The sequence below is a fragment of the Acinonyx jubatus genome, chromosome D1 (assembly GCF_027475565.1).
Source record: "Acinonyx jubatus isolate Ajub_Pintada_27869175 chromosome D1, VMU_Ajub_asm_v1.0, whole genome shotgun sequence".
In the NCBI taxonomy this organism is placed as follows: domain Eukaryota; kingdom Metazoa; phylum Chordata; class Mammalia; order Carnivora; family Felidae; genus Acinonyx; species Acinonyx jubatus.
In genome coordinates, this window is record NC_069390.1 from 58,626,826 (window position 1) to 58,650,546 (window position 23,721).

General features: G+C 55.2%; 1 protein-coding gene across 5 annotated transcripts; it reads left to right on the forward strand.

The window, feature by feature from the left end:
* Nucleotides 1–8,844: 8,844 nt before the first annotated feature.
* TSKU (tsukushi, small leucine rich proteoglycan) lies at nt 8,845–23,187 on the forward strand. Of its 5 annotated transcripts, XM_053203719.1 has the most exons (3): nt 8,861–8,950; nt 15,489–16,274; nt 20,871–23,187. In XM_053203719.1, exon 3 carries the CDS (start codon nt 20,879–20,881, stop codon nt 21,950–21,952), a length of 1,074 nt encoding a protein of 357 aa, XP_053059694.1. In that variant the 5' UTR covers nt 8,861–8,950; nt 15,489–16,274; nt 20,871–20,878; the 3' UTR covers nt 21,953–23,187. The 5 variants fall into 5 exon arrangements, with proteins under 5 accessions (XP_026895422.1, XP_053059694.1, XP_026895421.1 ...); XM_027039621.2 differs by lacking the exon at nt 15,489–16,274 and having other exon boundaries at nt 8,845–8,950; XM_027039620.2 differs by lacking the exons at nt 8,861–8,950; nt 15,489–16,274 and adding an exon at nt 9,670–9,961.
* The last annotated feature ends 534 nt before the right edge of the window (nt 23,188–23,721 follow it).

Genomic DNA, 23,721 nt, shown 5'->3' on the forward strand with positions numbered 1-23,721 from the left:
CCCTACCTTCTCTGAGCCTTGGTTTCCCCATCTGTAAAATCCGGGCTTCTAAGGAAGTTCATCCTGTCCTGACTGTAGAGAATTCCTCCTGAAGGGTGCTTGTCCTCTCCCCCAGGCCCTGATCCTGAGCACTGACATATGCCAGGCTAGGACAGAGAGGCTCTGTCCTCTGGGCCCCCGGGAAAATAGGCCCAAAGCAGTCAGGTTGGGTAAAATAACCCGATCAAGGTCTCCCCATCGGAACCCCAGGATAGTTGTTTGGTTACAAAGAGACTCACTGAGGTCAGACAACACTACCTTCACCTACGTATCAGCAGGAGCAAGAAGACGTGTATGTTCACAGTTGGACTCCATGGTCCCACTGCTCACACCCCTAGACTGTGCAGGCAGGGCCTCTTATCAACACTTTATAAAAAATTAAATGGAAAGTCAGAGCAAGGGCTTCATCAACTTGCTTGAGATTACAGCTGGCACATGGTAGGACTGAAATATTCTCTGGTCCCATGCATCTACCTTCTGTGAATCCAATCATTACATCTCTATGATTCCAACGTCCTGTGACTCTGATCATTAGCAGCCTGTGTTCCAAACATCCGGCTACTGTTCCTTCCGAGCAATCGTGGTGTTTCTGTTTTGCTTCCAACACTCATTAAGTCTAAACGCCCATTCTTTTGGGGTGCCTGGGTAGCTCAGTCGGTTAAGCATCTTGGCTGACTCTTGGTTTTGGCTCAGATCGTGATCTCACAGTTCACGGGTTCGAGCCCCACGTCAGGCTCCATGCTGACAGCACAGAGCCTGCTTGGGATTCTCTCTCTCCCTCTCATTATGACGAAGTGTGGTAAAAGCCATGACAGAAGAGGCCGAGGATGCTGCAAAAGCACCGGGCCGAACTCAGGACCCACACGTAGTGGGCCAGAGACAGCCTCCTGAACAACAGTCAGCTAAGCTGTAACTGGAGGAAGCAGTGGGCTTTAGCCAGTGTTCCAGTGAGAGAGAACAGCAGGGGCAAAGGCTGGCGGGGGGTGGGGGTGGGGGACCTCACCCAAGGAACTGAAGACGGTTGCACATATCCAGAACTCAGAGGTACAGGTGAAAGGTGAGGCAGGAGAGAGAGAGGCTGGGGCCAGATAACACAGGCTTCTTTATGTCATGGTAAACATGGTAAGCTTCATCCTAAAAGCATCAGGGTAGATTTCAAACCAAGTAGAGGCAAGATCAGTATTGCATTTGAAAAGAAACCCTCTCACTGTTCCAAAGAGCTTGGTCTGAAGGTGATGATATGCAGGCAGCGAGACCTCAAGGAGGTGATTTCCATGGTCTAGGCAAGAAATGCTGTTACCTCTCTCACTGGAACACTGGCTAGGCTCCGGTGATGTGAACAGAGAGAAGGGGACAGACAGAATTGAGACGCTTAGGGATGCCCCGACCCCGGGGACAAGGAAGAGGAGGGAGTCCGGGATGGGTACCAGGCTCCAGGTTTATACAGCTGGGTGGGCACCTTTCCGTAAGATGAGGGTTCAGGAGGGGCAGGTTTGGGTGGGAGCAAAGCTCTGAATGAAGTAAACGAAGTGTAAGGCCTATAGGACTCCCTAGTGAAGAGGGTGAGAAGGCAGATTGGCCAGAGAGGTCTGACAGAGGCTGACATGAGCAGTGCCACCAGAGACAGAACATTCTTCAGCATCGGGCAGTAGCAACTGAAGGCATGGGGCAGGGAAGGGGTGAGCCACCCAGGAAACCCTGCAGAGTGAGAGGCATAGGGGATGCAGAGCAGAGCCTGGGGAACCATAGGGCTGGGAACCAAGGGGGAGCCAGCAAAGGAGAGCAAGAAGGAGCAGCTTGTGGTAGGAGACAACGTGAGGGGGGAAGCCAAGGAGAAAGACAGAGTCCTCTATGACAAATGTCACATGGTGAGAGTCGGTGAGCCACTGTCAGCAGCTTAGCAGTGGCAAGGACCAGTTTGTGGTTTTCTACAGGGATGAATGGGAGTGAGAAAGTGGAAACAATGAATCTAGACTGTCATTTAAGAAGCGTAACTGATGCAAGCTGGGATCTTCCGTAAATGCTCAGCAAATATTTCTAAGTGAATGCATCAGTCAGAGAGATGGCTGTGGGAGGCATTCTCTGGTTTTCTTGGCTGGTTTGACTTAAACACCAGAGATACTAAAACAGAGGTTCTCAAACTTCCCATTTTAACTTGGTGGGATGAGAAATCAATTTACAGCGTTATGTCCACCATTGTTATAGCGAATAGAATAGAATAGAATAGAATAGAATAGAAAACATCAAAGCATACTACCTGTGGTAAGGGTAAGTATTGTTCTGTCAAACTTTTGTTTCTGTACTTGTGTCCCTGGTTGTGTGATACTACGCATTTCTTACTACAGGCTGTCATTTTAAAAAAAGTCTGAGGGGTGCCTGAGTGGCTCAGTTGGTTGAGCATCCAACTTCGGCTCAGGTCATGATCTTGCAGTTGACGAGTTGGAGCCCCACGTCGGGCTCTGTGCAGACAGCTCAGAGCCTGGAACCTGCTTTGCATTCTGTGTCTCCCTCTCTCTCTGCGCCTCCCCCGCTCATGATCTGTCTCTGTCTCAAAAATAAATAAACATTAGAAAAAAAATTTTTTTAAGTCTGAAGACCTCTTGATAGAACAGGTTTGCTTATGGATAGGAATGATTCCAATGTTCTCTGACAGTCAACTTGTGTGGGGGTAGCATTCTGTAGTCTGTTTGTCCTGGGACAGAAGGTAATAAATTGAGCACACAGCCCTTTGCACGCAATAATGTAATCATGTAACCCAAGCCTGATAACAAAGGTCCCCCGAGTTCACTGGCCCTCAAGGACTGGACCTAGTCAGGAAGTCTTCTGCACGATGGTGTAATTGAGACATCTTCCCTATAGAGGGCGCTGTAGTGAGGGGCCAAGGAGACACCTGCCGGACTGACTTTGTCAGCTGGTAATGGCCCTGCAAATATATTGTTATTAATAAGCTGCTCTTGCCCAGGTCGGTTGGTGACAAAGCCAGGACTGGAATCCCACATCTTGACCTCCAGACAGGGGCTTTTGCCAGCTGAGGGTAGTGGTAGGATACAATCTTGGGCTTCTTTGCAAGCCAGGGTCTCCTGCTGAGAGGGCCAACCAGAGATCCGGGGGGCCAACAGAGGGAGCCTCCCTCTCTACTGTCTCCCTCCCCACTCCCTAGGCCAAAGCCTCCTTCCTTCCATTTTTTTCTCTGCATCTGGAAAACAAATCATCGTGCCTACCGAACTTTCCACACCCCACACTGTGTTCTCCGGGGCCATCCAATCCGACTCCTGCTTCAGTTTCCCTGTCGATTTTTACAAACACTTGTCCTATGCTGTAGAACGAATAAATAAATCATAATAGTAGTAGCCAACATTCAGCAAGTGCTCACTATGTTCCAGACACTGTTCTACACATTCTGCATGGATTCATTTTAATTCTTACAATAACCTTTGAGGTAGGGACTATTTTTCTCACTTTACAGATCAGAAATGTAAGGCAGGGGCTCCTGGCTGGCCTATTCAGTGAAGCATGCTACTTTTTTTTTAAGTTTATTTATTTTGAGAGAGAGCAAGCGTGAGAGCAGGAGAGGCAGAGAGAAAGAGGGAGAGAGAGAATCAGAAGCAGACCCTGCACACTGTCAGCATAGATCCTGATGTTGGGCTCGATCCCATGAACCACAAGATCATGACCTGACCTGAGCTGAAATCAAGAGTCCACTGCTTAACTGACTGAGCACTCAGATGCCCCTGAAGCATGCTACTCTTTTTTTTTTTTTTAATGTTTATTTATTCTTGAGAGAGATAGAGACAGGGCGTGAGTGGTGGAGGGACAGAGAGAGAGAGAGAGAGAGAGTGAGACACGGAATCCAAAGCAGGCTCCAGGCTCCGAGCTGTCAGCACAGAGCCCGATGCGGAGCTCGAACTCATGAACCTTGAGATCATGACCTGAGCCCAAGTCAGAAGCTTAACGGACAGAGCCACCCAGGTGCCCCTGAAGCATGCTACTCTTGGTCTTGGGGTTGTAGATTTGAGCCCCATCTTGGGCATAGAGATTACTTAAAAATAAAATCTTAGAAAAGAAGAAGAAATGTAAGGCACAGAGAAAAGTTTTAGAACTGGCCTACTGTGGAGCTGAGATTCACACCTCAGCAGTTTGGCCCCCAAGTTTGCACCTTGCTGTAGTGAGTAAGTGAATGAATGAACCACTTTGTTCATGACAGAGGTATCTTCACTGTCATGGAAGGACAGAGGAAGAACCCCCAGGGATAAAGTGAAGGATTGGGAAAGTCAGGAGAGGTTCCCTGGAGGTGATACTTCAGCTGAATTCTGAGTAAGAGATGGGGTGGGCTAAGGGCCACTTCCGTAGGGGGGGACAGCAGGAACAAACACACGGAGGCAGTGAGCCACTGCCAGAACCTGCAGGGATCCCCAAGAGCTGGGGGAGGTCGGGGCACCAAGTCGCAGCAGGGGGCAGGGTGGAGAGGCCCCCCCTCCCCACCCCCCATCCCCCCCACCCCCCACCCCCCCCGCAAAGAAGCACAAACCAAGTGCTTCCAGACTCAAAGGAAGAGAAACTGTGGGGAAGGAAAATGTCTTTGTGGAGGAGGCAGCAGGGCTTGGAAGACCACGAGGACTGCAGCTGGCAGACTGAGCCGAGAAAGTCATTCCAGGCAGGGGAAAAAGCATGGAGGTGGGAGAGTGGGAGAGAAATATTTAGGGAAGCATTTGATTTAGCAGGAGGAGAAGGGTGTTCATCGCACAGTGACTGCTGAGGCACCAGCAAAGCCCGTGCACAGAAGTCTGCAAAGGAAGGGCTGGAGTCATTTCAGAGCCAGTTTTAAACTCTGTGTGCCCCTGGACGTGTCACTTCTGAGTCTCCGTTTCCACACCCGTAAAATGGAGACGAGAGACTACCTAAGAAGTTTGCTTAGAGGTGTAGACATGAGAATGTGTGTGGAAGGACTCTGCAAACTCTAAGGAAGTTCTGCCATGACCCCCAGTCCCCGAACGGACATCAGAATCACCACACAAGCTTTTATTTTTTTTAATTTTTTTTTTTTTTTTTTGAGAGACAGAGAGAGACAGCATGAGTGGGGGAGGATCAGAGAGACAGGGAGACACAGAATCCGAAGCAGGCTCCAGGCTCCGAGCTGTCAACACAGAGCCCAACGCGGGGCTCGAGCCCACAAACTGTGAGATCATGACCTGAGCCGATGTCGGACGCCCAACCAACTGAGCCCCCCCAGGCGCCCCACCACACAAGCTTTTAAAAAACAGAGCATACCACAAGCCAACTCAGCTCTACGAAATCAGAGGGGGGGGGGGCTAGGAAAGGCATTCTTTTTCTTCCAGCTCCTCTTTTCTATTATTTCCTCTCATAGTCCTGATGCTCTATTAACTTTACATCTGCCAGCTTCGACAGCTGAAAAGAAGAAAATGCAGCAAGAAAAATAGTTAGAGATCTGGGAGTTTCATGGAAATACATTGAATTTGGAGGTTTTTTCTGGTCAGGCCTTGATATCCATGATGAGAGAGAGAAAGCTTTCTCAAAACATGGGATATGAGCAAGGCAACCAAAGGGACTACTGGTGCCTTTGACCTCCAGTCTGGAGAGTTCTGAGAGAAAAGAAATCCTCAACCAATCACCCTCAGTTATAGTATGGCCGGTCAAGTTAGTCAATTACAGGTACACAGCACCCTACAGCTTACAACATTTTCGCCTTTGTGTTGATTCATTTGATCCTCCCTACATCCCTGTGAGGTAGGGCTTCTTGTTTATTCCCATTTTACAGGTAAGAAACTGGGGCTCAGGGGAAGAAAGGGACTAGCCCCAAGTCCATAGGTCGCCACGAATATAGCAACAGTTTGCTATAAGAATCTGGGGCTCTTCAGTTCCAAGGCCTCTCTTACTAGACCGCATTCTGCTTTTTGCGTGGATTGTAAGGTAGTACAAGGAACACCAGAGCCCTGTTTGTTCCATTTCTGCAGAAAACAGGTTGTGTGACCTCAGACAGATCTCTTGCCTTCTCGGGCCCTCCACCACTATCAATCTGGGTGGTTGTTACAGGGATTGAATGATACAATGACCTTTAAAGTATCTAGCCGCAGTCCCTGGTATGTGATCACGGTCAGGATGACCCCAGAAGGGTGAAGAGAACGGAAGTGAGAGTGCATATGTCTAAAGGGAGTGGCAACAGAATATAATGAAGGACCTACTTTACCTGGCAGAGGGCTTCTGGGGGAGGGGAATCTGAACAGAGACTTGAAAAATGTACAGGGGCTTCCTCCCCCAGTTCCATGTAACTAGAGGAGTAGAGCTTTAAATGTGTAAGAGGGAGTGGTCAGAAAGGAGACTGAAGAGGTGGGGGTAAGGTGGGGGCATATCTCATGGGCCTTGAATGCCGAGCCAAGGAGTTTGGCTTTTGCCTTGGAAAGGTTCTAAGCAAACAAAATGTCATGATCAGTTTTGTGGATTTGCAGTTTAGGAATGCTATTTCTGCTGCAGTATAGACAGCAGACAAGGCTGCTGGACATTCCCTCTCCAAAGCCCCAGTTAGGAACGATCAGGGAAATGATGAACGTGCGGAAGCTGCCTCCAGCCACCAACCAAGATGTGAAGAGCTGTTCATCGCGTGTCTGTTAAGTGAAAAGCCCTTTGGGGGAGCCTGGAGGCTCCAGCCCAGCGGGTAGACCCTGCATACAAAGGGCAATGGGAGTTAGCATCCCCCTTCCCCCACCCCCTGCATTCCCTGGGAGTTGATTATTAATCTCCATTGCTCAAATGCTCAGCAGGAGCCTCACTCCGTAACTCCACATCAAGGAATGTGAGTCTCCAGGCCAGGGCAAAGGGGGATTCACCAAAAGAAAGCCCCCTCCCCCACGGGGAGGGGGGGGGCCAGAAAGTCAGGTGACCATGCCCCCTTCCCCTCTCCTCCCAAGCCTGCTGGGCTTTCCAGACTCTACACCATCCCTGATGGGAGACTTCTAGGTATAACAATAATGGCAATTTAACAATACAGGATGGCGCTTCCTGTGAAGCCGACTAAAGTTTTACGAAGTTACCTTGTTTATTTCTCACAACAGCCTCTTTTACAGAACCTCAGAGAGTTTAGGTAACTTGCCTAAGATTAGGCTACTTGCTGGCTAGCTTGGGTTGGAGCCTAAACCCAGTCCACCCTCAGGGCCCTCACCAAGTGCTTTTTGGGGGTCTCCTCCCCCAGGCAGGGAGGGGGCTGTGGGAAGGGTCTGACTCCTCCTGAGGGTTCCGGGATGCACAGAGAATGATTAGGGGATGCAGAGTTGAATCTTAGTGGCCCATTTATTATAAGCTCCACTGTGAGGAGGTGACTGAATGCAAAGGAGCCTATGGTACAATTTCAAAGACTGATGCGAAGGGCTGGCAGCTGGGTTTCTAACTCCGGGAGGACAATGGGCAGAGGAGAGGGGTGAGCTCTTCCTGTGCTGCACTGATAAGATGGGGCTCCCAGCCTTCTCCCTTCACCTCCCTAACCAGCAGGGACTCTGGGGGGTCTCAGCCCAGGTGAGTGGCGCCTTCAGGACCACACAGTGACTGGGTGCTGGGAGGACTTGCAAGAGTACTTTGTTCTCCTTGCAGCAGATTCAATTTTGCTGCCCTGAGGCCTCCTCCCCTCCTTCCCCATCTCTCTACGTGCCTCCCTCCTTCCCCAGGCAGACAGGCACACATATACACACAAGCCCCAGCAACTTTTTGTAATTAAAAAAAAAAAGTAATAAATAAGGATCAAAAAGACTGGGAGTGCGAGTCTGGGCCACTGCAGGGGGAACATTGCCCAGTCTCTGCACCCAGGGGCCCTCTCCACAACAGAAAGTTCCTGGGAGGTCCAGGGTCAAGACCAAAACCTCCCTCAACCCCTGGGCCAGATACCTGGGGGTGCCTAACAACCTCCCTCATCCCTGTCTAAGCGTGTAGACTGGGAGACTCAAACTCACCCTGTGCGCCAACCCCACATAGGGATTTCTCCCCCGACCCCCACCTTTAAAAGTTTGGGGTTGTTTTATGTCTTCCTGCCCTTACAACCATGAAAAGGGGTGAAGAGAGGATGGACTGCAGAGGGAGGAATAAACCGGTGCCGACTCACACACACAGTTTCCCTTCTTAGAAATCCAACCAGCAGTCTATGGTCCCCTTCAGAAAAAATTAGTCTGCTGTTTTCCTTCTCTCTCCCCAGGTTTTCTGCCTGAGCCTGTCTGTCTCCTCTCTGTGGGTTCGTCTTTCAGCCAGTCTTTCAGTTTCAGATTCCTGATGTACTTCTCACTAAAGTCTCTGGACCTCTTTTTCACTCATTAAAAAAAAAAAAAAAAAAAAACGGGGTTGAACTCGAGAAGAGGGGACCCTCACCCACCCAATCTCTTTCTTACCAACATACCCCCCACCCTCTGTCTTACACACACACACACACACACACACACTCCCTCTCTCTCTCTCTCTCTCTCTCTGGCGACCTCCAGATGTTCCCGACCGTGCGGCCATCTGCTGAGGTTGCTCAGGCGCTCCGGGGGAGGGGCAGGGATCCCGGTTGCAGGAAGCTGGGAGCCAGGCCGACTGGAGTGGGCGGGAGCTGCGTGCGCACTTTTGAGACGCTCCCTAGGGTGGAACCCGGGCTCGGCTCGGGCTCGGCAGGCGGGCGGGGGGCGGGGCGGGCGCGCGTCGGGAAAGCCGGCACTTTGGCGACACTCCCTAGGTCGCCAAGCTGCGGGCCCAAGCCGCCACTGGGCGCCTGGCAGGCGGGGCCGCGGGGCGGGGGGGTGGGGGGGGAGTGGGCTCCCAGCGGCGGGCGGGGGCCGGGGGGGCGGGCCGCGCCGCGCGGAGAAAAGCGCCGGCCGAAGGGCCCGCGGCCGGGCCGCCTGGGTGAGCGCGCCGAGGCGGCTGCGGCGCAGGCTTCCAGGTGGGTGCGGGTCCCGGGTGGAGCGGGAGTCTGCGCTGCGGGAGAAGGTCCGGAGCCCACGACCCCAACCTCGCCGCCCCATCCGGCGAGCAGGCGGGAGGCGCTGGACTCTGGGGGAGGGCCCAGGGCCCCTCAACTTTTCGTGGACCCAGGGCGTCGGCAGCCGCTGCCGGACGCCCCGGCCTCGGCCGGGGTAGGGAGCCCGAACTAAGGGGAGAGGGCTTCCAGGAGACAAAGGCTCTGACCGGGGGCCGGCGCCTCTGGGGTCTTTGTGCGGACACGTGCATCACGCGTTTGTGGGTCTTTGTGGATTTGGATCCGGGGACGTGCATCTGCCTGCGCCTTTGTGTATTTGTGGCTTTGCGTGGCTGTTTGGTGCCTGTGTCCACGTTCTGTGGGCTAGCGTTTGGGTGTGGGTGGGCGCATCGTTGTGTGTCCGCGTACGTGGTCTGTGCCTGTCGACGTGTCTGGGTTGGGTGTCCGTGGAGTGTATGCGCGCCTAGATCCAGACACCGCCCCAGCTCCTCGCTCCCCTGCTGTCCACCGGGGCCCCAGACTTGACTTCAAACTTTTCTCCTGGTTCCTCGGGCAACAGCCCTGGTCCTCCTCCCCCTGCAGCCCGGGCAGGGGCGCTGGCAACCCTCCCCTCCTTCACCTCCTGGGGTCCTTAGTGCCGCGAGGGGATAGGATGGGGGGGCGGGGGATTGGTCAGCCGCGCTAGCGGACTGTCCCGGGGCTGGGAGGAGCGTGCCGGACGCCCCAGCCGAACCAGCTCGGACGAGAGAGGGAAGCGGCCAGTCCTGGGCCCCGGCGGGGGGCTGGAGACAGGAAAGGAGCCGGCAGCTGGGTTTGCCCGCCCTGATCTTCTCGGTGCGAGTGTATGTGACCGAGGGAGACGTGTCTGCTCGGCGGAGAGGCCGGCCCCAGTCCCCGGCTCCGCTTTGAGATCCGCTCTCCGCTGGCGTCCCGCCCCCGGGGGCTGGTGGGGGGACCAGCCCTCCGATCCTGTAGGTGAGGAGGCGACGGCTTCTGGGCTCCTGGGATCCGGGCGCGTCCGCGGCGCCGGCTCCAGTACCCTCAGCTGGCCTGCAGAGAGCAGGAACCGGGCACCTACTGGTTTCCGATGGGACGGCCACGGGCCCACAGTCCGGCTCTGGGCGAGTTGCTCAGCCTCTCGGAGTCACAGTCACCCTGTTGTGAGTGGGGGCAAGGAGCTTGCGGTGGGGATTACCTGCGCCGCGGGAACCCGCCTGAGAGCCTGCCGCCCACACTTGGCCGGGGCGAGGAGGTGACTCAGGAACTCTTCTCCCATCCTTCCTCCCTGCCTGCTCTACCCTTCAGAGAAGTCCAGACTTGTGGAGCCTAGGTCTGATAGTGAGGGAGGGCTCAGGGGTGGGACTCTGCTGGGCCTTTGATCCTGAGTGGGGAAGATAGTAGCCCTTACACTTTCACTCCCCTGCCCCCCTCACCCCCTACCCTGCACCAGTCTTTAACCTAGAATTTTACCAGATGCTGCAGATGTGCAGGAGGGCCACGAGCCACTCACATAGGAAGGAGGCTACCATGGGCTCTATCCGTTCCCCTAATGGGCTTCAGTTTACCTTCTGGAAAGGAAGGTGTTGACTTCTCCCCTCCCTTGCTGTTGTTGCTGACTGGTTGAGACCCCAGAACCTGGGGACACTTTGATGTTTAACACACACCTCCGTTCTGACTTGAGAAGTTCCCAGGCACTAATTTGCTGTGTTGAATGAGGGGGAGGAGAGGTGTCTTTGAAGTTAGGGAGGGATGAAGTGAGGGGGGCCTGGAGCCCCTGCAGCCCTGGAAGGGAAGGCTGGAACTCGGCAGCCAGGGGAAGCCGGGGAATATGTCCAGGAAGCAGGAAGTGTCTCCCACTGAGGAACACCACTGCATGGCTCTGTGTTTTCTGATAACACAGACAGAGGTGGTCAGCATTGTGGACCAACAGATGCAAGGTGTGTGTTTGGGGGGTGGGAATTGGACTTCAGCAGGAAGGGAAGGCAGGGGCCAAAGATGAGGGCCTTGAATGCCAGGCTTAGGAGCTGGAATTTGAACCTGTAGGCGGTAGAGAGCTGCCGGAGGGTTTAAGCAGGCATAATAGAGTGGGATTGGTAATTCCAAGGAAACTTCCTCTGGTTTGTGGGTGGTGTTGGAGACTGGGAGACCAGTCTGTAGGCAGAGTTAGTCAAGAACCTAGATTTTACCCCCACTCCATTGCTTCCTAGCCCTGTGGCCTCAGGCAGGTAACTTTACCTCTGGTTCTTAGTCTCCTCATCCTTCAAATGTGAATGGTAGTAATTCCCGTCTCACTGATCTGTTGTGTCAAGTGGAATAATGAATTACGTGTGCTAACAAAATGACACGAGGTTTGTAGTCTGCCTTACATTGTTGGATTGCACTGACAACAGAAGGCAGAGACAGCATCGACTGTGGTCCTAAACCTGATTTCACCACTTGGCGGGGCCCTCAGTCTCCTGGAAGCTTGAGCCAATTGTTGCCCTCACCAAGCAGGAGGAAGCTCTCTCTCATCTGCTCTATCCCCTTTCACCTGGCCAGGCCCCACACGGGAGACGAGCTGGACACAGATACGAAGATGGCCACAGACCACAAAGTGGGCAGGAGCTGCCCAGGGGCCATAGGAGCTTAGGAGGACCGCGACCTTTTGTTGGGTGAGGGGCAGATTAGGCCTCACAGAGAAGGTGGCTTTTGACTTGAATGTGTGCATTTGCGTGGTAGACAAAGAAAAGAAGGACATCTCTGTCATCTTCATCACAGAGGACAACCTGTGCAAAGGTGTGGGGCCCTAGAAGCAAGATAGGCTTCTAGAGTGGCAAGCTCTCTTTGTGGGAGGGGTTTTATTTTTTTTTTTTAACATTTTATTTATTTTTGAGACAGAGAGAGACAGAGCATGAACGGGGGAGGGGCAGAGAGAGAGGGAGACACAGAATCGGGAGCAGGCTCCAGGCTCTGAGCCATCAGCCCAGAGCCCGATGTGGGGCTCGAACTCAGGGACCGCGAGATCGTGACCTGAGCTGAAGTTGGACGCTTAACCGACTGAGCCACCCAGGCGCCCCATAAGTGGGAGGGATTTTAAGTGGGAGGGGTGGTGAGGACCGATTCTTCTGTTGGAACTGTACTCTGACGCCCAGCAGGGCTGATAGTTGGAGGCAGGGGGCCAGGAACAAGGCTGCTGTAGCAGTCCAAGTCATGAGGCCTGCTGAGCCCGACCTGGGCAAGGGGAGGTAACTGCCTGGCTTGGGGGGATGAGAGAGGGGAAGATAGTGACCCACCTACCCAGGCATAGTGCTGATTCTCCTTCTGTCCTCATTCCGCCACATGTGCGCCACAACTGTTTCAGCCTGCTTTGGCTCCTGCCACCTTTCCAAACCCCCTTCCCAATTCCCAAATAGATCCTGCTCAGCACTAGTGGCCCTGGTAGGGCCCTGGATGGTGCACTGGAAGAGAATCCAAGGCTTGAGGATGCATTTTGGATTCTTCTCTAAACCCTGCCACTGTCTCGCTTTCAGATCAGCTGGTGTCGAAGCTCCTTTTTCTTTCCTGGCCCCTGCAAGGTGTCACTGGGGGCAGGAACCCACACACAGTGAGCACCAAAGCGTGCCAGGCCCAAGGCTGAGTTTTCATTTTACCTTGTGTAATCATCCCAGTGACCTGCTGGGAGCAATACTAGAATTCTCAAGCATGTTACAGATGAAAGCTCAGACTCAGGTGAGGGCACGTGCAAGCCTCCTAGCAGGAGAGGCCCTCTGGGGTTGGAGCCCGGTCTACCTGGCTGCAAAACCCATTCCTCTGGCCCATACTGCCTCCTCGTGTGTCCCCACATTCTGCGTTACACCGAAGGGAACTTGGCAAGCTTCAGGAAGAAGATACGCTGCCTGGCGAAAATAGTATGGGGAGCCTGGCCCATCTCTCTGTAGGTCATCCTCCTTAGGCAAGGTTGCTGGGCCTCCAGGGCCTACCTTCACCGGGGATAATGTCACCGAGGAGGCCAGGCACTGGGTGTCAGAGTTCCTGGATCCTGAGTCCCTGTCTTCACGGGCTGTGTGACTCTGGACAGATCACCAAACGTCTTTGGGTCTCTTTACGCAACTGCAGGATAGACACAGCGCTGTCTAACCTGCTGATCTTACAGAGTGCCTGAACAGCTAATAGTTGAGGCATTGGAAAGGTTGAGAGGTACTGTTTGGGGAAATAATAGTATTCTACATGCCTGGTATATCTTCATATAATACCGGCTCTGTGCCAGCTCCAGTGCTTCCTTAGCTCCAAGGACATAAAAATCAACCTGATCCCATCCCTACTCCCAGGGAGACAGACAGGTAAATGTAATTAGAGTCCAGCACGATCGGCTCTAGCCATCACCCACACGGGCCCATTTGGAAGTAGAGTCACAGTGGCCTAAGGAAGGGTGTGGAGCTCAGACATCTGGATTCGAGACCTGGTTCTTAATACTACCCAGCGGAACAGTGTCATCTCTTTGTCTGCAAAATAGGGACAGTAATCCCTACCTGCGGCCAAGGACGGTGATGAGGCAGAAGTGAGACAGTGACGTAGAAGTGTGTGGTGAGCTGGCGTGTTTGTACAGATGTGCGGCATTAGCGATCGTGTCGGGAGAGACAGCCCTCAAGGCTCTGGGAGTTTGGCCCTGAAATTCTTTTTGCCTTGCGTTCCCAGAGCTGACGAAGTGGCAGGGGTGGGGGAGGGGTGGGCAGGATGCTAATGGAATTTCCACCTGGGCATTTCGTTGGCATCATCTCAAGTGAGCTCATGGCAAAGGGAGCCCGGTGGGAGGCAGCTCAACATTGAGCAGCTGGTGGAGGCAAAAGTCTGCCTCAGGTGGGTGCTGGGGCCCTGGTCCAACCCAAGGTTCAGCCTCCTCCCCACCTCATCCCTGTGCCAGGAGCTCCCTCTTGCAGGTGTGGTGAGGAGCTGGCAAATCTTGGGGCCAGAAAAGCTGCGGTGCAGCACCAGGGGCAGGCACGTGGGGCCAGGACGGCCCAAGCTAGAACCCCTAGCTCTAGACAGGTCTCAGGGGAGGAGGAGAAGAGGGTTTGGGGCCTGGCCAGCCGATACCAGCGTACTGACCCAAGAACATTCATACAACCGGTCACAGACGTGCCAGGTGCCTGGCGCTGCACTGGGGACTTGGGTAGGGGGGAACGTAAAGGAGAATAACATGGTCATTGCCTTCTGGAATCTCAGTAAATCATCACCATCACCGTCTACCGCGCACTGGGGCACTTAGCATGAGGCAGACTTTGAGCCAAATGTTTCACACGCCGTCCCTTAATGCTTTTACCAACCCTGTGTTGTTCTCCCTATTGGGGACACGGAGACTCAACCAGGCGAGTAGGTACAGGGCTGGACTTTCACCTGGGTCTGAATCCCGCAGTTGATCCTGAATCGCTGGGCCGTCCACTCACCCGACAGTATTTGCCATGCCTGCCAGGCCTGGCTCTGACCCCGGTGGAGGTCTGGGGGGAAGGGATAAACAGGTGACGATGTCAGAGTCAGGGTCCCAAGCTGGCCGCACTTCCAGTCAGGAGATGGGCAGGTGAAGAACGGTAGAGAACGTAGTCAGTGTGCAGCCGGATGGACGATGTGAGAGGCCTGGGGAGGGAGAGGTGGCCTGGGGGCCCCAGCGGACAGAACAGGCTTTGTTCCACTGGCGGGGCCAGGGCAGGCCAGGTGGGTGTGGGTGCGGGTGCAGCTGGCAGCGGTGAGGCATCGAGACCCAGGTCCTGCTCTGCCATTTCCTTGTTGTCACTGCCCACTCTGGGCCTCCGTTACCCGTGCGTTATCGTGGGGGACCCTCCAGTTCCCCAGCCCTGAGTTCTCTGAATTTGAGGAAGCGTGACAGGGCCGGGAGTTGTCCAGAGGTCACTACCGTGGGTTTGGATCAAGATGGGGGCTCAGCTAGGGGAGGGAGGACGGTGGGGACAGCTGACAGATGCCCTGTGCCAGGGAGAACTGGATTTCTGCGGGTACAAGTAGAAGTTGGGAGGTTTTTGGGAAGGGGAGTGATGTGGGCAAAGCTGTTCTGGAGGGTCTCCTACCAGGGAGACCTACCTGGAGTCTGTTAGTAAATAGCCACACTGCTTAGTCTTTTGACCTCACAGGCCCATCAGCAGACTTTCCTAGTGTCACAGTGGGTGCACCAAGGAGTAACTCCTGGCCCCTGCTGTGTCCCCTGAACCCAGAGTGGGGAGTTTCTTTTTTTTTTTTTTAATTTTTTAATGTTTATTTATTTTTGAGAGACAGAGAGAGGCAGCATGAGCGGGGGAGGGGCAGAGAGAGAGGGAGACCCAGACCAAGGAGCAGGCTCCAGGCTCTGAGCCGTCGGCACAGAGCCCGAGGCGGGGTTCAAACTCACAAGCCATGAGATCATGACCTGAGCCGGCTCAACCGCTCAACCGACTGAGCCACCCAGGTGCCCCCAGAGTGGGTAGTTTCTAACCCCTCGTGTTCTGTAAGCTGGCTGACCAGTGTCTTTGATCCGCAGGTCAGGGTTTGGAAAAGAAGTGATACATGTTGGGCCAAAGACCCCTTTCCTCCCTCAGCTTCAATGGTGGCCCCCTGTCCGCCTCTCCCTTTCTCCCCAGGGTAGATCACAGGTCCCAAGAGGGAGACAGAGTTCACACTGTTACACAGATGAGAAAACCAAGGCTCAAAGAAATAATGAAAACCATGAGGGTCACACAGGGAGTGGCAGACCTTGGCACTAGAGGCCTGGTCTTCTGGGTCCAAGACAAGCGTTAGTGATCTTGTTCTGAGTTGGTCTCCCGTCCCCACGGCTGGTCTGTAAGCCTCATGAGGACAGGGGCCCTGGTACCCCCAACCCCCACCCAACATATACCTCACATAGCCTTGCACAGCACACCCTGCACTTCGTAGAGATTTAGTAAATGCTCCTGATAAGTTCTAGACTCCTGAAATGCTAGAGATGCACTGTCTAGACTCAGCCTCTTACTGTGAAGCTAGAGAAGCTGAGGCCCAGAGAGGAGACGGGACCGGTCCGCAGAGGGAACAGGCCAGGCAGAGCAGGGATTAAGGCGGGCGCCCCTGACTGTCCTCCAGGGTCTGTCTTGTCACCATGCACAGTTGTCCTCCCCTTCAGCCCCAGAGAGTGGTGAGAGGGATGGGGAGGGGCCTCGGCGGCCCTCTCTGGGGGCCCCTTCTACCGTGTAACCTAGGAGAGGCATCCACTGTTCATCTGTCAAGTCCTGGCCCTGTGGTCTCTGATCCTCACAGCAACCCCTCGAGGAAGGGCTTGCTGTCTCCATTTTCGGTGAGAAAACGGGCTCAGGGAGAGGGAGTCGCTTCCCAGAGTTGCCCAGTTTGGCATGTGACTGCTTCCCAGTGTTGCAGCTCCTTCAAATCAGGGAACTGATCCCAGAATGCCAGTTTTTGTCTTCAGCCCCAACTCTGATCAGTGGGTAGAGGCCTCCTAGAGCACCGTGTCAGGAATAGCTCGGAGGCCCTGTGCAGGGCCCCAGGAAGTGGTGCTGTGATTGATTCGTGACCTCTGCAGTGGATAGGGCTATAGGTAAGATCAAAAGGCACCACCTTTCCATTATGTGGCCTCCACCCCCGGGGGCCCCATTTCTCTATAGGAACGTTCGACTTCGCCTTCACAGTCCCCTCTGAGGCTGATAAGGACCATCATTTCCATCCCAGACTCATAGTCTAAGGAACTGGTCCAGAGATGTAAAATGACTTGCCTGGTTCACCCTGCAAATTAGTGTCCAAGGTTTCTGGCTGTGAAGGCCTTCTCTGCCCACGACACTGAGGCTGGTGGTTTTTGTCAAGGGGAACTCCCATTACTCATCCCTTCCCAGAGCCAGCAGCGCTGTTGAGAAACTCGGGCCTCCCAGGAAAGAATCGCTCTTCCAGAGGGTGCCGATAAGAGCTTGGACACGTCTGATACGTGTGTGCCGAAGCAAGGAAGAAGAGAGATGGGGCAGCCCCCGCCCTCCGCTGGTGCCCACGCACCTGCTCCCTGTCTGTGGAGGAAGGCGGGGGAGCCCACACTGCATTCTCCCCATGTGCTAGGAAGGCTGCCAGGTGCCGCCCTGCCATCGTTTCATTTTGTCCCCATGATAGTCCCGGGAGGTGGCTATTAATATCTCCATTTTACAGATGAGGAGACTGAGGCTCAGAGATAGTAGCTACACAAGATCAGAGAAAGCAGAGATGGCCACGGGGCACTCTTTCAGGAGGCTTTGTTACTATGTTTGCCAGTGTGTTGCATGCATTTTTTTACCGTAAGAGAGGAAATAGGGGTAGAAAAGGAGATTAAGCCATGCTTAAATCACTCAACGGTTCTACCATCTAAAGAGAAACTACTGTTGTATGGATAGATTTTCTTCTAGACTTTCCAAAATTAGGATCTGGGTGGTGGTTGTTGTTTTTAATGCATAGTTATCATTTTCCTAGACATGCAATTTATCCTTACGATACCTAGCATTATGGCATCAGCCCCCTCTGTGAAGCCGCAGGCTTTTCTGAACATGACTTTTATGACTTTGTAAGATCCCCAGGGGACTTCCTGAGTCTCAGCAGCCATCCCGAGTGGGCTGGGAAGCCCTAGGCCTGGAATGAGCAGACCAGAGCCTGAACGCCACCTCCTCACGGGGAATCCGTGGACAAGTCACTGCACACTGGGTCACAGCCGCCTCATCACTAAAGTGCCAGATTTCATGCCCTGCTCTGCCGCCCTCATGGCATCAAACGAGCAGAGGCCTTTTGTAAACTCTAGAGAGCTGTGCCCCTGGCAGGAATTGTCCTTATCTTCCCTCGGTCTCCTTCTGAGAAAGTTCTGCCTTCCCCTTGGCCCCTGAGCCTTTTGCTAAGGGCTTAGAGCAATAGTGGCAGACCCTAGCATCTCCGAGACATGCATACATAAGGCATCCCTCCCAGAGGGGACATCTCCTCAGAGCAGGACAAGGGCACTGACCCTCAAAGACCACCAACCCACACACCTCTGCCTTTGCCCCCTTCTGGGTCCACGTTGTAAGGCATCTCAGGGGTTTCTCCCTTCTTTCAACCTCCTAGGAGACCTCTGAGAGGCCTCTGGGCTCTCCTGTGACCTCATGAAGGCCCCAGAACCACTGAGTGGCAGCCAGAGGTGGCCTTACAACTCTCGCCACTTAGCTCTTCTTTTCTCAGCTAATACAGAAGTGCGTGTTCCACTTGAACCAAACCAGTTATAAGGTCACCGAGGCCTGAATTCAGTTCCAGGCTCTGTCCCCTTCCCTTTCGCGTCCTCGGTTTACTCTAAAATGGACACAAGATGCTGACCTCCTGGAGTGACCGCAGATGTGGGAGAGAATGTGAGTCCGGCACTAGCCCATAATGGGGACAGGCCCCGACTGTCCCCGTCAGCACTTTCCACTGCCAGCGTGAGGCCCGGAGCAGTGGCCCCTGTGCAGGGCTGAGCGCGGACCTTGTCTGGGCTGCCCTGGGAGCACTGGCGAGCACAGTCATCCAGGTGGGTCTCGATCTGTGCTCCTGCTCCCTTTACGTCTGCTGTTGTGTCTCCATCGGCCCAGGAATGACCACCTTGCATTCGTGCACAGCTCTTCACAGTTTGCATTGCACTTTGGTGGGAGTTGAATCACCTGACCTGAGGAGGGCAGGGCAGGGATTATTGCCTGTGGTACAGAGGAGAGGCTAAGGCCCGGGGAGGGCAGTAAGAGGCCCCTGCTCTGGAGGGAAGGTTTGGGCTGTGTCTGGGCTGCCTGTTACATAAGCAGGAGCTCACGAGGGGCCATCTGGCATTTAATAGGCACATTGTATAATCACCTTGGGGAACCAAAGCGCAATCTCAGGGCCATTGTGTGTGTGTGTGATGTTTGTTTAAACCCCAGGAAGGGTGGGTATGGACAAATAGGCTTGGCAGGGAAGGTGGGGCTCTGAGTGGTAATGAACCCCTGTGGTGAGAAGCTCACCCAACAGAACAAAGGGGGCCTGGAGCAACTCAATATTTTCCTTTTGGTTCCAGACAACTGGAACACTCTGTCCTGCCTCAGTTGGGACAAAGTCCAGGATGCACCTGGGCCGGGTTTAATCCTCAAATTGGCCTCTACAAAAGAAAGGGGTGGGAGAGGAGAGGCCCACAGAGGGGGGCGGAGAGAAGAGCCCCACTTCTCGCTGTCCCTGTGCAGAGCCAGAGTGTGGATCAAATGGCGGCCCCTTTAAAGTTTCATGTAGGGCTAGTAATGCTATCCTGCTTCTCCCTCCCCTCTACCCCCGCCCTGAAGGCCAGTAGGGGCAGGTGGGGAAGGGGAGACTGGGCAGGGGGGCAGAGCAGGGCCACGCCAGGTGAAGAGACCTGCTGGGGTGAGGCAGGGTGCCTTCTGTCTCCCAGGTGGAGTGGTCACTGTGTGGCAGGAGGGGGGGGAAACCACAGACTGTCCGGTCAGAGGCCTTCATTACTCAACCTTCTCTTTCATCCCCCTGTGAGCCCCTCCCCCAGCACCTCTGTCCATGGAGCTACGGTGGGTGTGAGCTCAGGCTCTGGGTCACACAGATGTGCGTGGGTGTGAGGAATGAAGGTGACAACACACATGCAGGTCTGGCGTCGCTGGCAGCTGCTGTTAGAATCATACAGGGAGGGAAACCGAGGCCAGGGGAGGGTAGTGGCTTGCGTCATGGCAAGTGGCAGTGGGAAGAGCGCCTCGTGGGCCTGTCTCCACTGGCCACCTGACCAGCCCTGCTTGAGGCAGCAGATGAAAATAGCGGAATTGGGGCTGAGCAGGCGTGGGTTCTCGTCCTGCCCTGCTTTTTACTAGTTTGGGATAAAACCCAGGTCCTCTCTGAGCCTCTAGTCCTTCTTCCATATGAGGGAGTCAGCCCAGCTGCCTGCCCTGGGTTAAAGAAAGGGCCAAAGAGGCATAACAGCTGTATCAGCTTTGGGTAGGGAGGGACGGGGGGGGGGGGGGGGGGGGGGAGGGGCTTGGGACAAGTGTCCCCAGAGCCCACCTGGAAGTCTAGACACAGGGTCCCCAATTGGAATGAACTATGCTGCTTCTGGAGGACAGGCCAGGGAGAGGGCTTAGGACTGTGGACTCAGCTATTGTTACCCACAAGAGGGGTAAGGTGGGTAGTCAATGCAGGCCCCCCTTACAGGGCGAGACCTCCGTCTGAGCGGATGGAGTATGGGTCTCAGTCGTGGTTCCAGCCACTGCCAAAGCACGACAGTGAGTCATGCCTCCCCTGTACTCCATCTAGTTCCATCCCCCTTACGTGTGGCCATGCATAGCTTTCTGAACCTTTGCATTCTCAGTTCCATCTTGGTGAAGTAGCTGCCTTGCGGTGTCTGTAATTGTGAAGGTTAAGTGGGGCCAGGCCGTGATGGCGGGTAGCGTAACAGCCAGCTCATGGCGCACGCTCAGAGCTGGATGGAGCACCCTGACCCCTCCTCAGCAGGGCCTAGGGCAAGACCAGCCCATGGACCCTCGCCCATCAGAGCCGGAGGGGCCAGACCCATCTAGTCCAGGGGGTTTCCGGCAGGGTTCCTCAACATCCTATGGCAGGACTGGTAAGGAGGCCTGGAAAATTCCAAGTCCCCACCCTCATGTCAGCCAGAACATGCCCATTTTCCTCTGCTAATCTTTTTCTAAGAAAGGCTTCTGCTGCTTTCAGTTTACAATCCACCCACCTGGCCTTTTATCACACAGATGGAGAGACTGAGGCCAGAGAGGAATGGGGACCCGGAATTATATGAGGAAGGGTGTCCGGGGAAAGCGTCCTGGGAGGACAGGACTGGTGGTGGCAACTTCCAGCTGGGCCTAGATATGCTGGCTCGTGTCTTACGTGGTAGGCCAGAACCACCTGGTGTGGGGTGCCTGCTGCCGTCCCTCACCTGTGGCTCTCCTTCCAGCCCCCACCATGCCGTGGCCCCTGCTGCTGCTCCCACTGCTGCTGCTGGCCGTGAGCGGGGCCCAGACGACCCGGCCATGCTTCCCCGGATGCCAGTGTGAGGTGGAGACCTTCGGCCTCTTCGACAGCTTCAGCCTGACACGCGTGGACTGCAGCGGCCTGGGCCCCCACATCGTGCCTGTGCCCATCCCTCTGGACACAGCCCACTTGGACCTGTCCTCCAACCGGCTGGAGACCGTGAACGAGTCGGTGCTGGCAGGGCCGGGCTATACCACGCTGGCAGGCCTGGATCTCAGCCACAACCTGCTCGCCAGCATCTCACCCACCGCCTTCTCCCGCCTTCGCTACCTGGAGTCGCTCGACATCAGCCACAATGGCCTGGCAGCTCTGCCGGCGGAGAGCTTCACCAGCTCGCCCCTGAGCGACGTGAACCTCAGCCACAACCGGCTCCGAGAGGTCTCGGTGTCTGCCTTCACGACCCACAGCCCGGGCCGGGCGCTGCACGTGGACCTCTCCCACAACCTCATCCACCGCCTGGTGCCCCACCCTGCAGGGGCCAGCCTGCCCGCACCCGCCATTCAGAGCCTGAACCTGGCCTGGAACCGGCTCCGCACCGTACCCGACCTCCGGGACTTGCCCCTGCGCTACCTGAGCCTGGATGGCAACCCGCTGGCTGCCGTTGGCCCGGGTGCCTTCAGGGGGCTGGCAGGCCTCACGCATCTGTCACTGGGCAGCCTGCAGGGGCTCCCCCAGCTGGCGCCCCACGGCTTCCGTGAGTTGCAAGGCTTGCAGGTCCTGGACCTTTCAGGCAACCCCAAGCTCAAGTGGGCGGGAGCTGAGGTATTCTCGGGCCTGGGCTCCCTGCAGGAGCTGGACCTGTCAGGCACGGGCCTGGTGCCTCTGCCTGAGATGCTGCTCGTCCACCTGCCAGCACTGCAGAGCATCAGCGTGGGCCAGGGCGTGCGGTGCCGGCGGCTAGTGCGGGAGGGCGCCTATCCTCGGCAGCCTGTCTCTAGCCCCAAGGTGGCCCTGCACTGCGTAGACCCCCGGGAAAGGGCTGCGGAGAGCCCCAACGCTTTGTGACAAACGGTGTGGCCGGGGGCCGTCTGACACACTGCTGCCCTGGGCTTCCTCAGGGCCTGGGTAATTTATATTTTCATGTGCCAATGCCAGGGGGCACCCTGCAGGCCTCTGTAGCAGCGCGGAAGAGAGCTGTGGACCTAGGGAGAGCTTTGGGGCTGGGGCCGACACCCAGGAGCAAAGTCTGGCCCCTCTGTCTGTGTTGCTCCCCAAACCATAAGTAGAAGGTCTTAGATGCCAAACCCAGACGGCAGTCCCCTGCCGTCCTTCCCCGTTTGTCCCCAAAGTGCCTTCCTTCAGGCCTGGGCCAACCTGACCTGTGACAGGGGGAGGGTGGAAGGGCGATACTGCTGCAGAAAAGAGGTCAGGCCCACGGCTGAGCATCCCCTTGGGCCCACGGTCCAGTCACTCAGGGGCGTGAGTTTCTTTTATGAGGTAGCCCCCGCTTTGCCCTGGGCCCATGAGGCCCACCTCATCCTTTTCTTTTCCTCTAGAACGCTGGGTAGAACCTTAGTCATAGAAGGGACTAGAGAAAAAAATCAAGTGCACCTCCTCATGTGACAGGTGGGGACACCGAGGTCCAGAGAGGGCAAATGGCTAATCTAAGGCACTAGAGCCATGGAGACGTAACCGGCCCCAGCATCCTGCCTCCCAGCGAGGCCTTTTGCACTTTTCTGTCTTCTCTAAATCATGCCCTCTGTCCCCTTCCTGGGCTCCCCCATCCTGCCATTTGTACCCTTTCCCTGTCGTCCCCAGGACAGGCAAGGGCCTCCGAGGTGGGACTCGGACCCGAGACCAGCTGTATGGCACAGGTTAAGTGAGTTCACCTCAGAGCCTCTGGAAGCTTCAGGCATGCCAGTCCCAGCCCTACCAGTTTCCCACTCTGCAGTGGGGTCCTCCAGCGTTGAGACTGGAAATTCGTCCATTGACCCCTGCGGTACTGCCTCGGAGTGCAAGGAGTTGATGCAGTCCTGGAGCCCCAAGGGGCCTCCTGGACTCGGTCCCCACTGGCCCTGAGCCCAACAGCCTCTCTCACCCATCTTTGGGCAGGAGGCAGGTACCCCCATCAATGTTTATGCTCTCAGCTTCCCAGCCCTGGGCTCTTTCCTTTGTATTTGTTCTATAAAAGTTGTTGCCTTTGTAATGGACTGTTACTTCAACCACCCCTCCCCCCACCCCTGCCGGCAGGGGATGGAAACGTGTCATTTGTAAAAGAAGAAAAACATTGCATTTGTTCACTTTTGTAATACTGTGTCCTGGGGGTGTGCTGAGGGAGGAGGTGTTGGGGGGAAGCGATTGGGCATCAGGGGTCCCAAGGAGCCACCCACAGGACAAGGAGAGCTCTGTCCTCCCCCACTTAGCCCCACCCTACACCTAACTGATCCTTGACTTAATAAACACTATAAAAAGTCCATCTTTCCATCCTTGGACTAGCACCCTCCAACATGCTCTGGGCAGCCTGTTGTCCCGGAAAAGCCCTCTCGCAGGATTTGAAGAGTGAGCTGACCTGAGGGAGGGAGTTACTCGGGGGCGGGGTTGGTAACTAAAAGGAGTCGTTCCTTTCCCTGTGGCTTGCACCCCGTCCACCCTTCTCTCCCCTCTCCCTGCTGCCCCAACTCCATGAACTTGGCAGGCCCTCCCACACCTCTGCTTTTGCTCAGGCTGTTCCTCTGGGGCCTTGCCCTCCCCCCACCCCCCACATCCCTGCCTCTCAGCTCCTTCCCACCCTAATAGCGCCAGTTCCGGCCTCACCTCAGAAGCTTTCCCTAAGA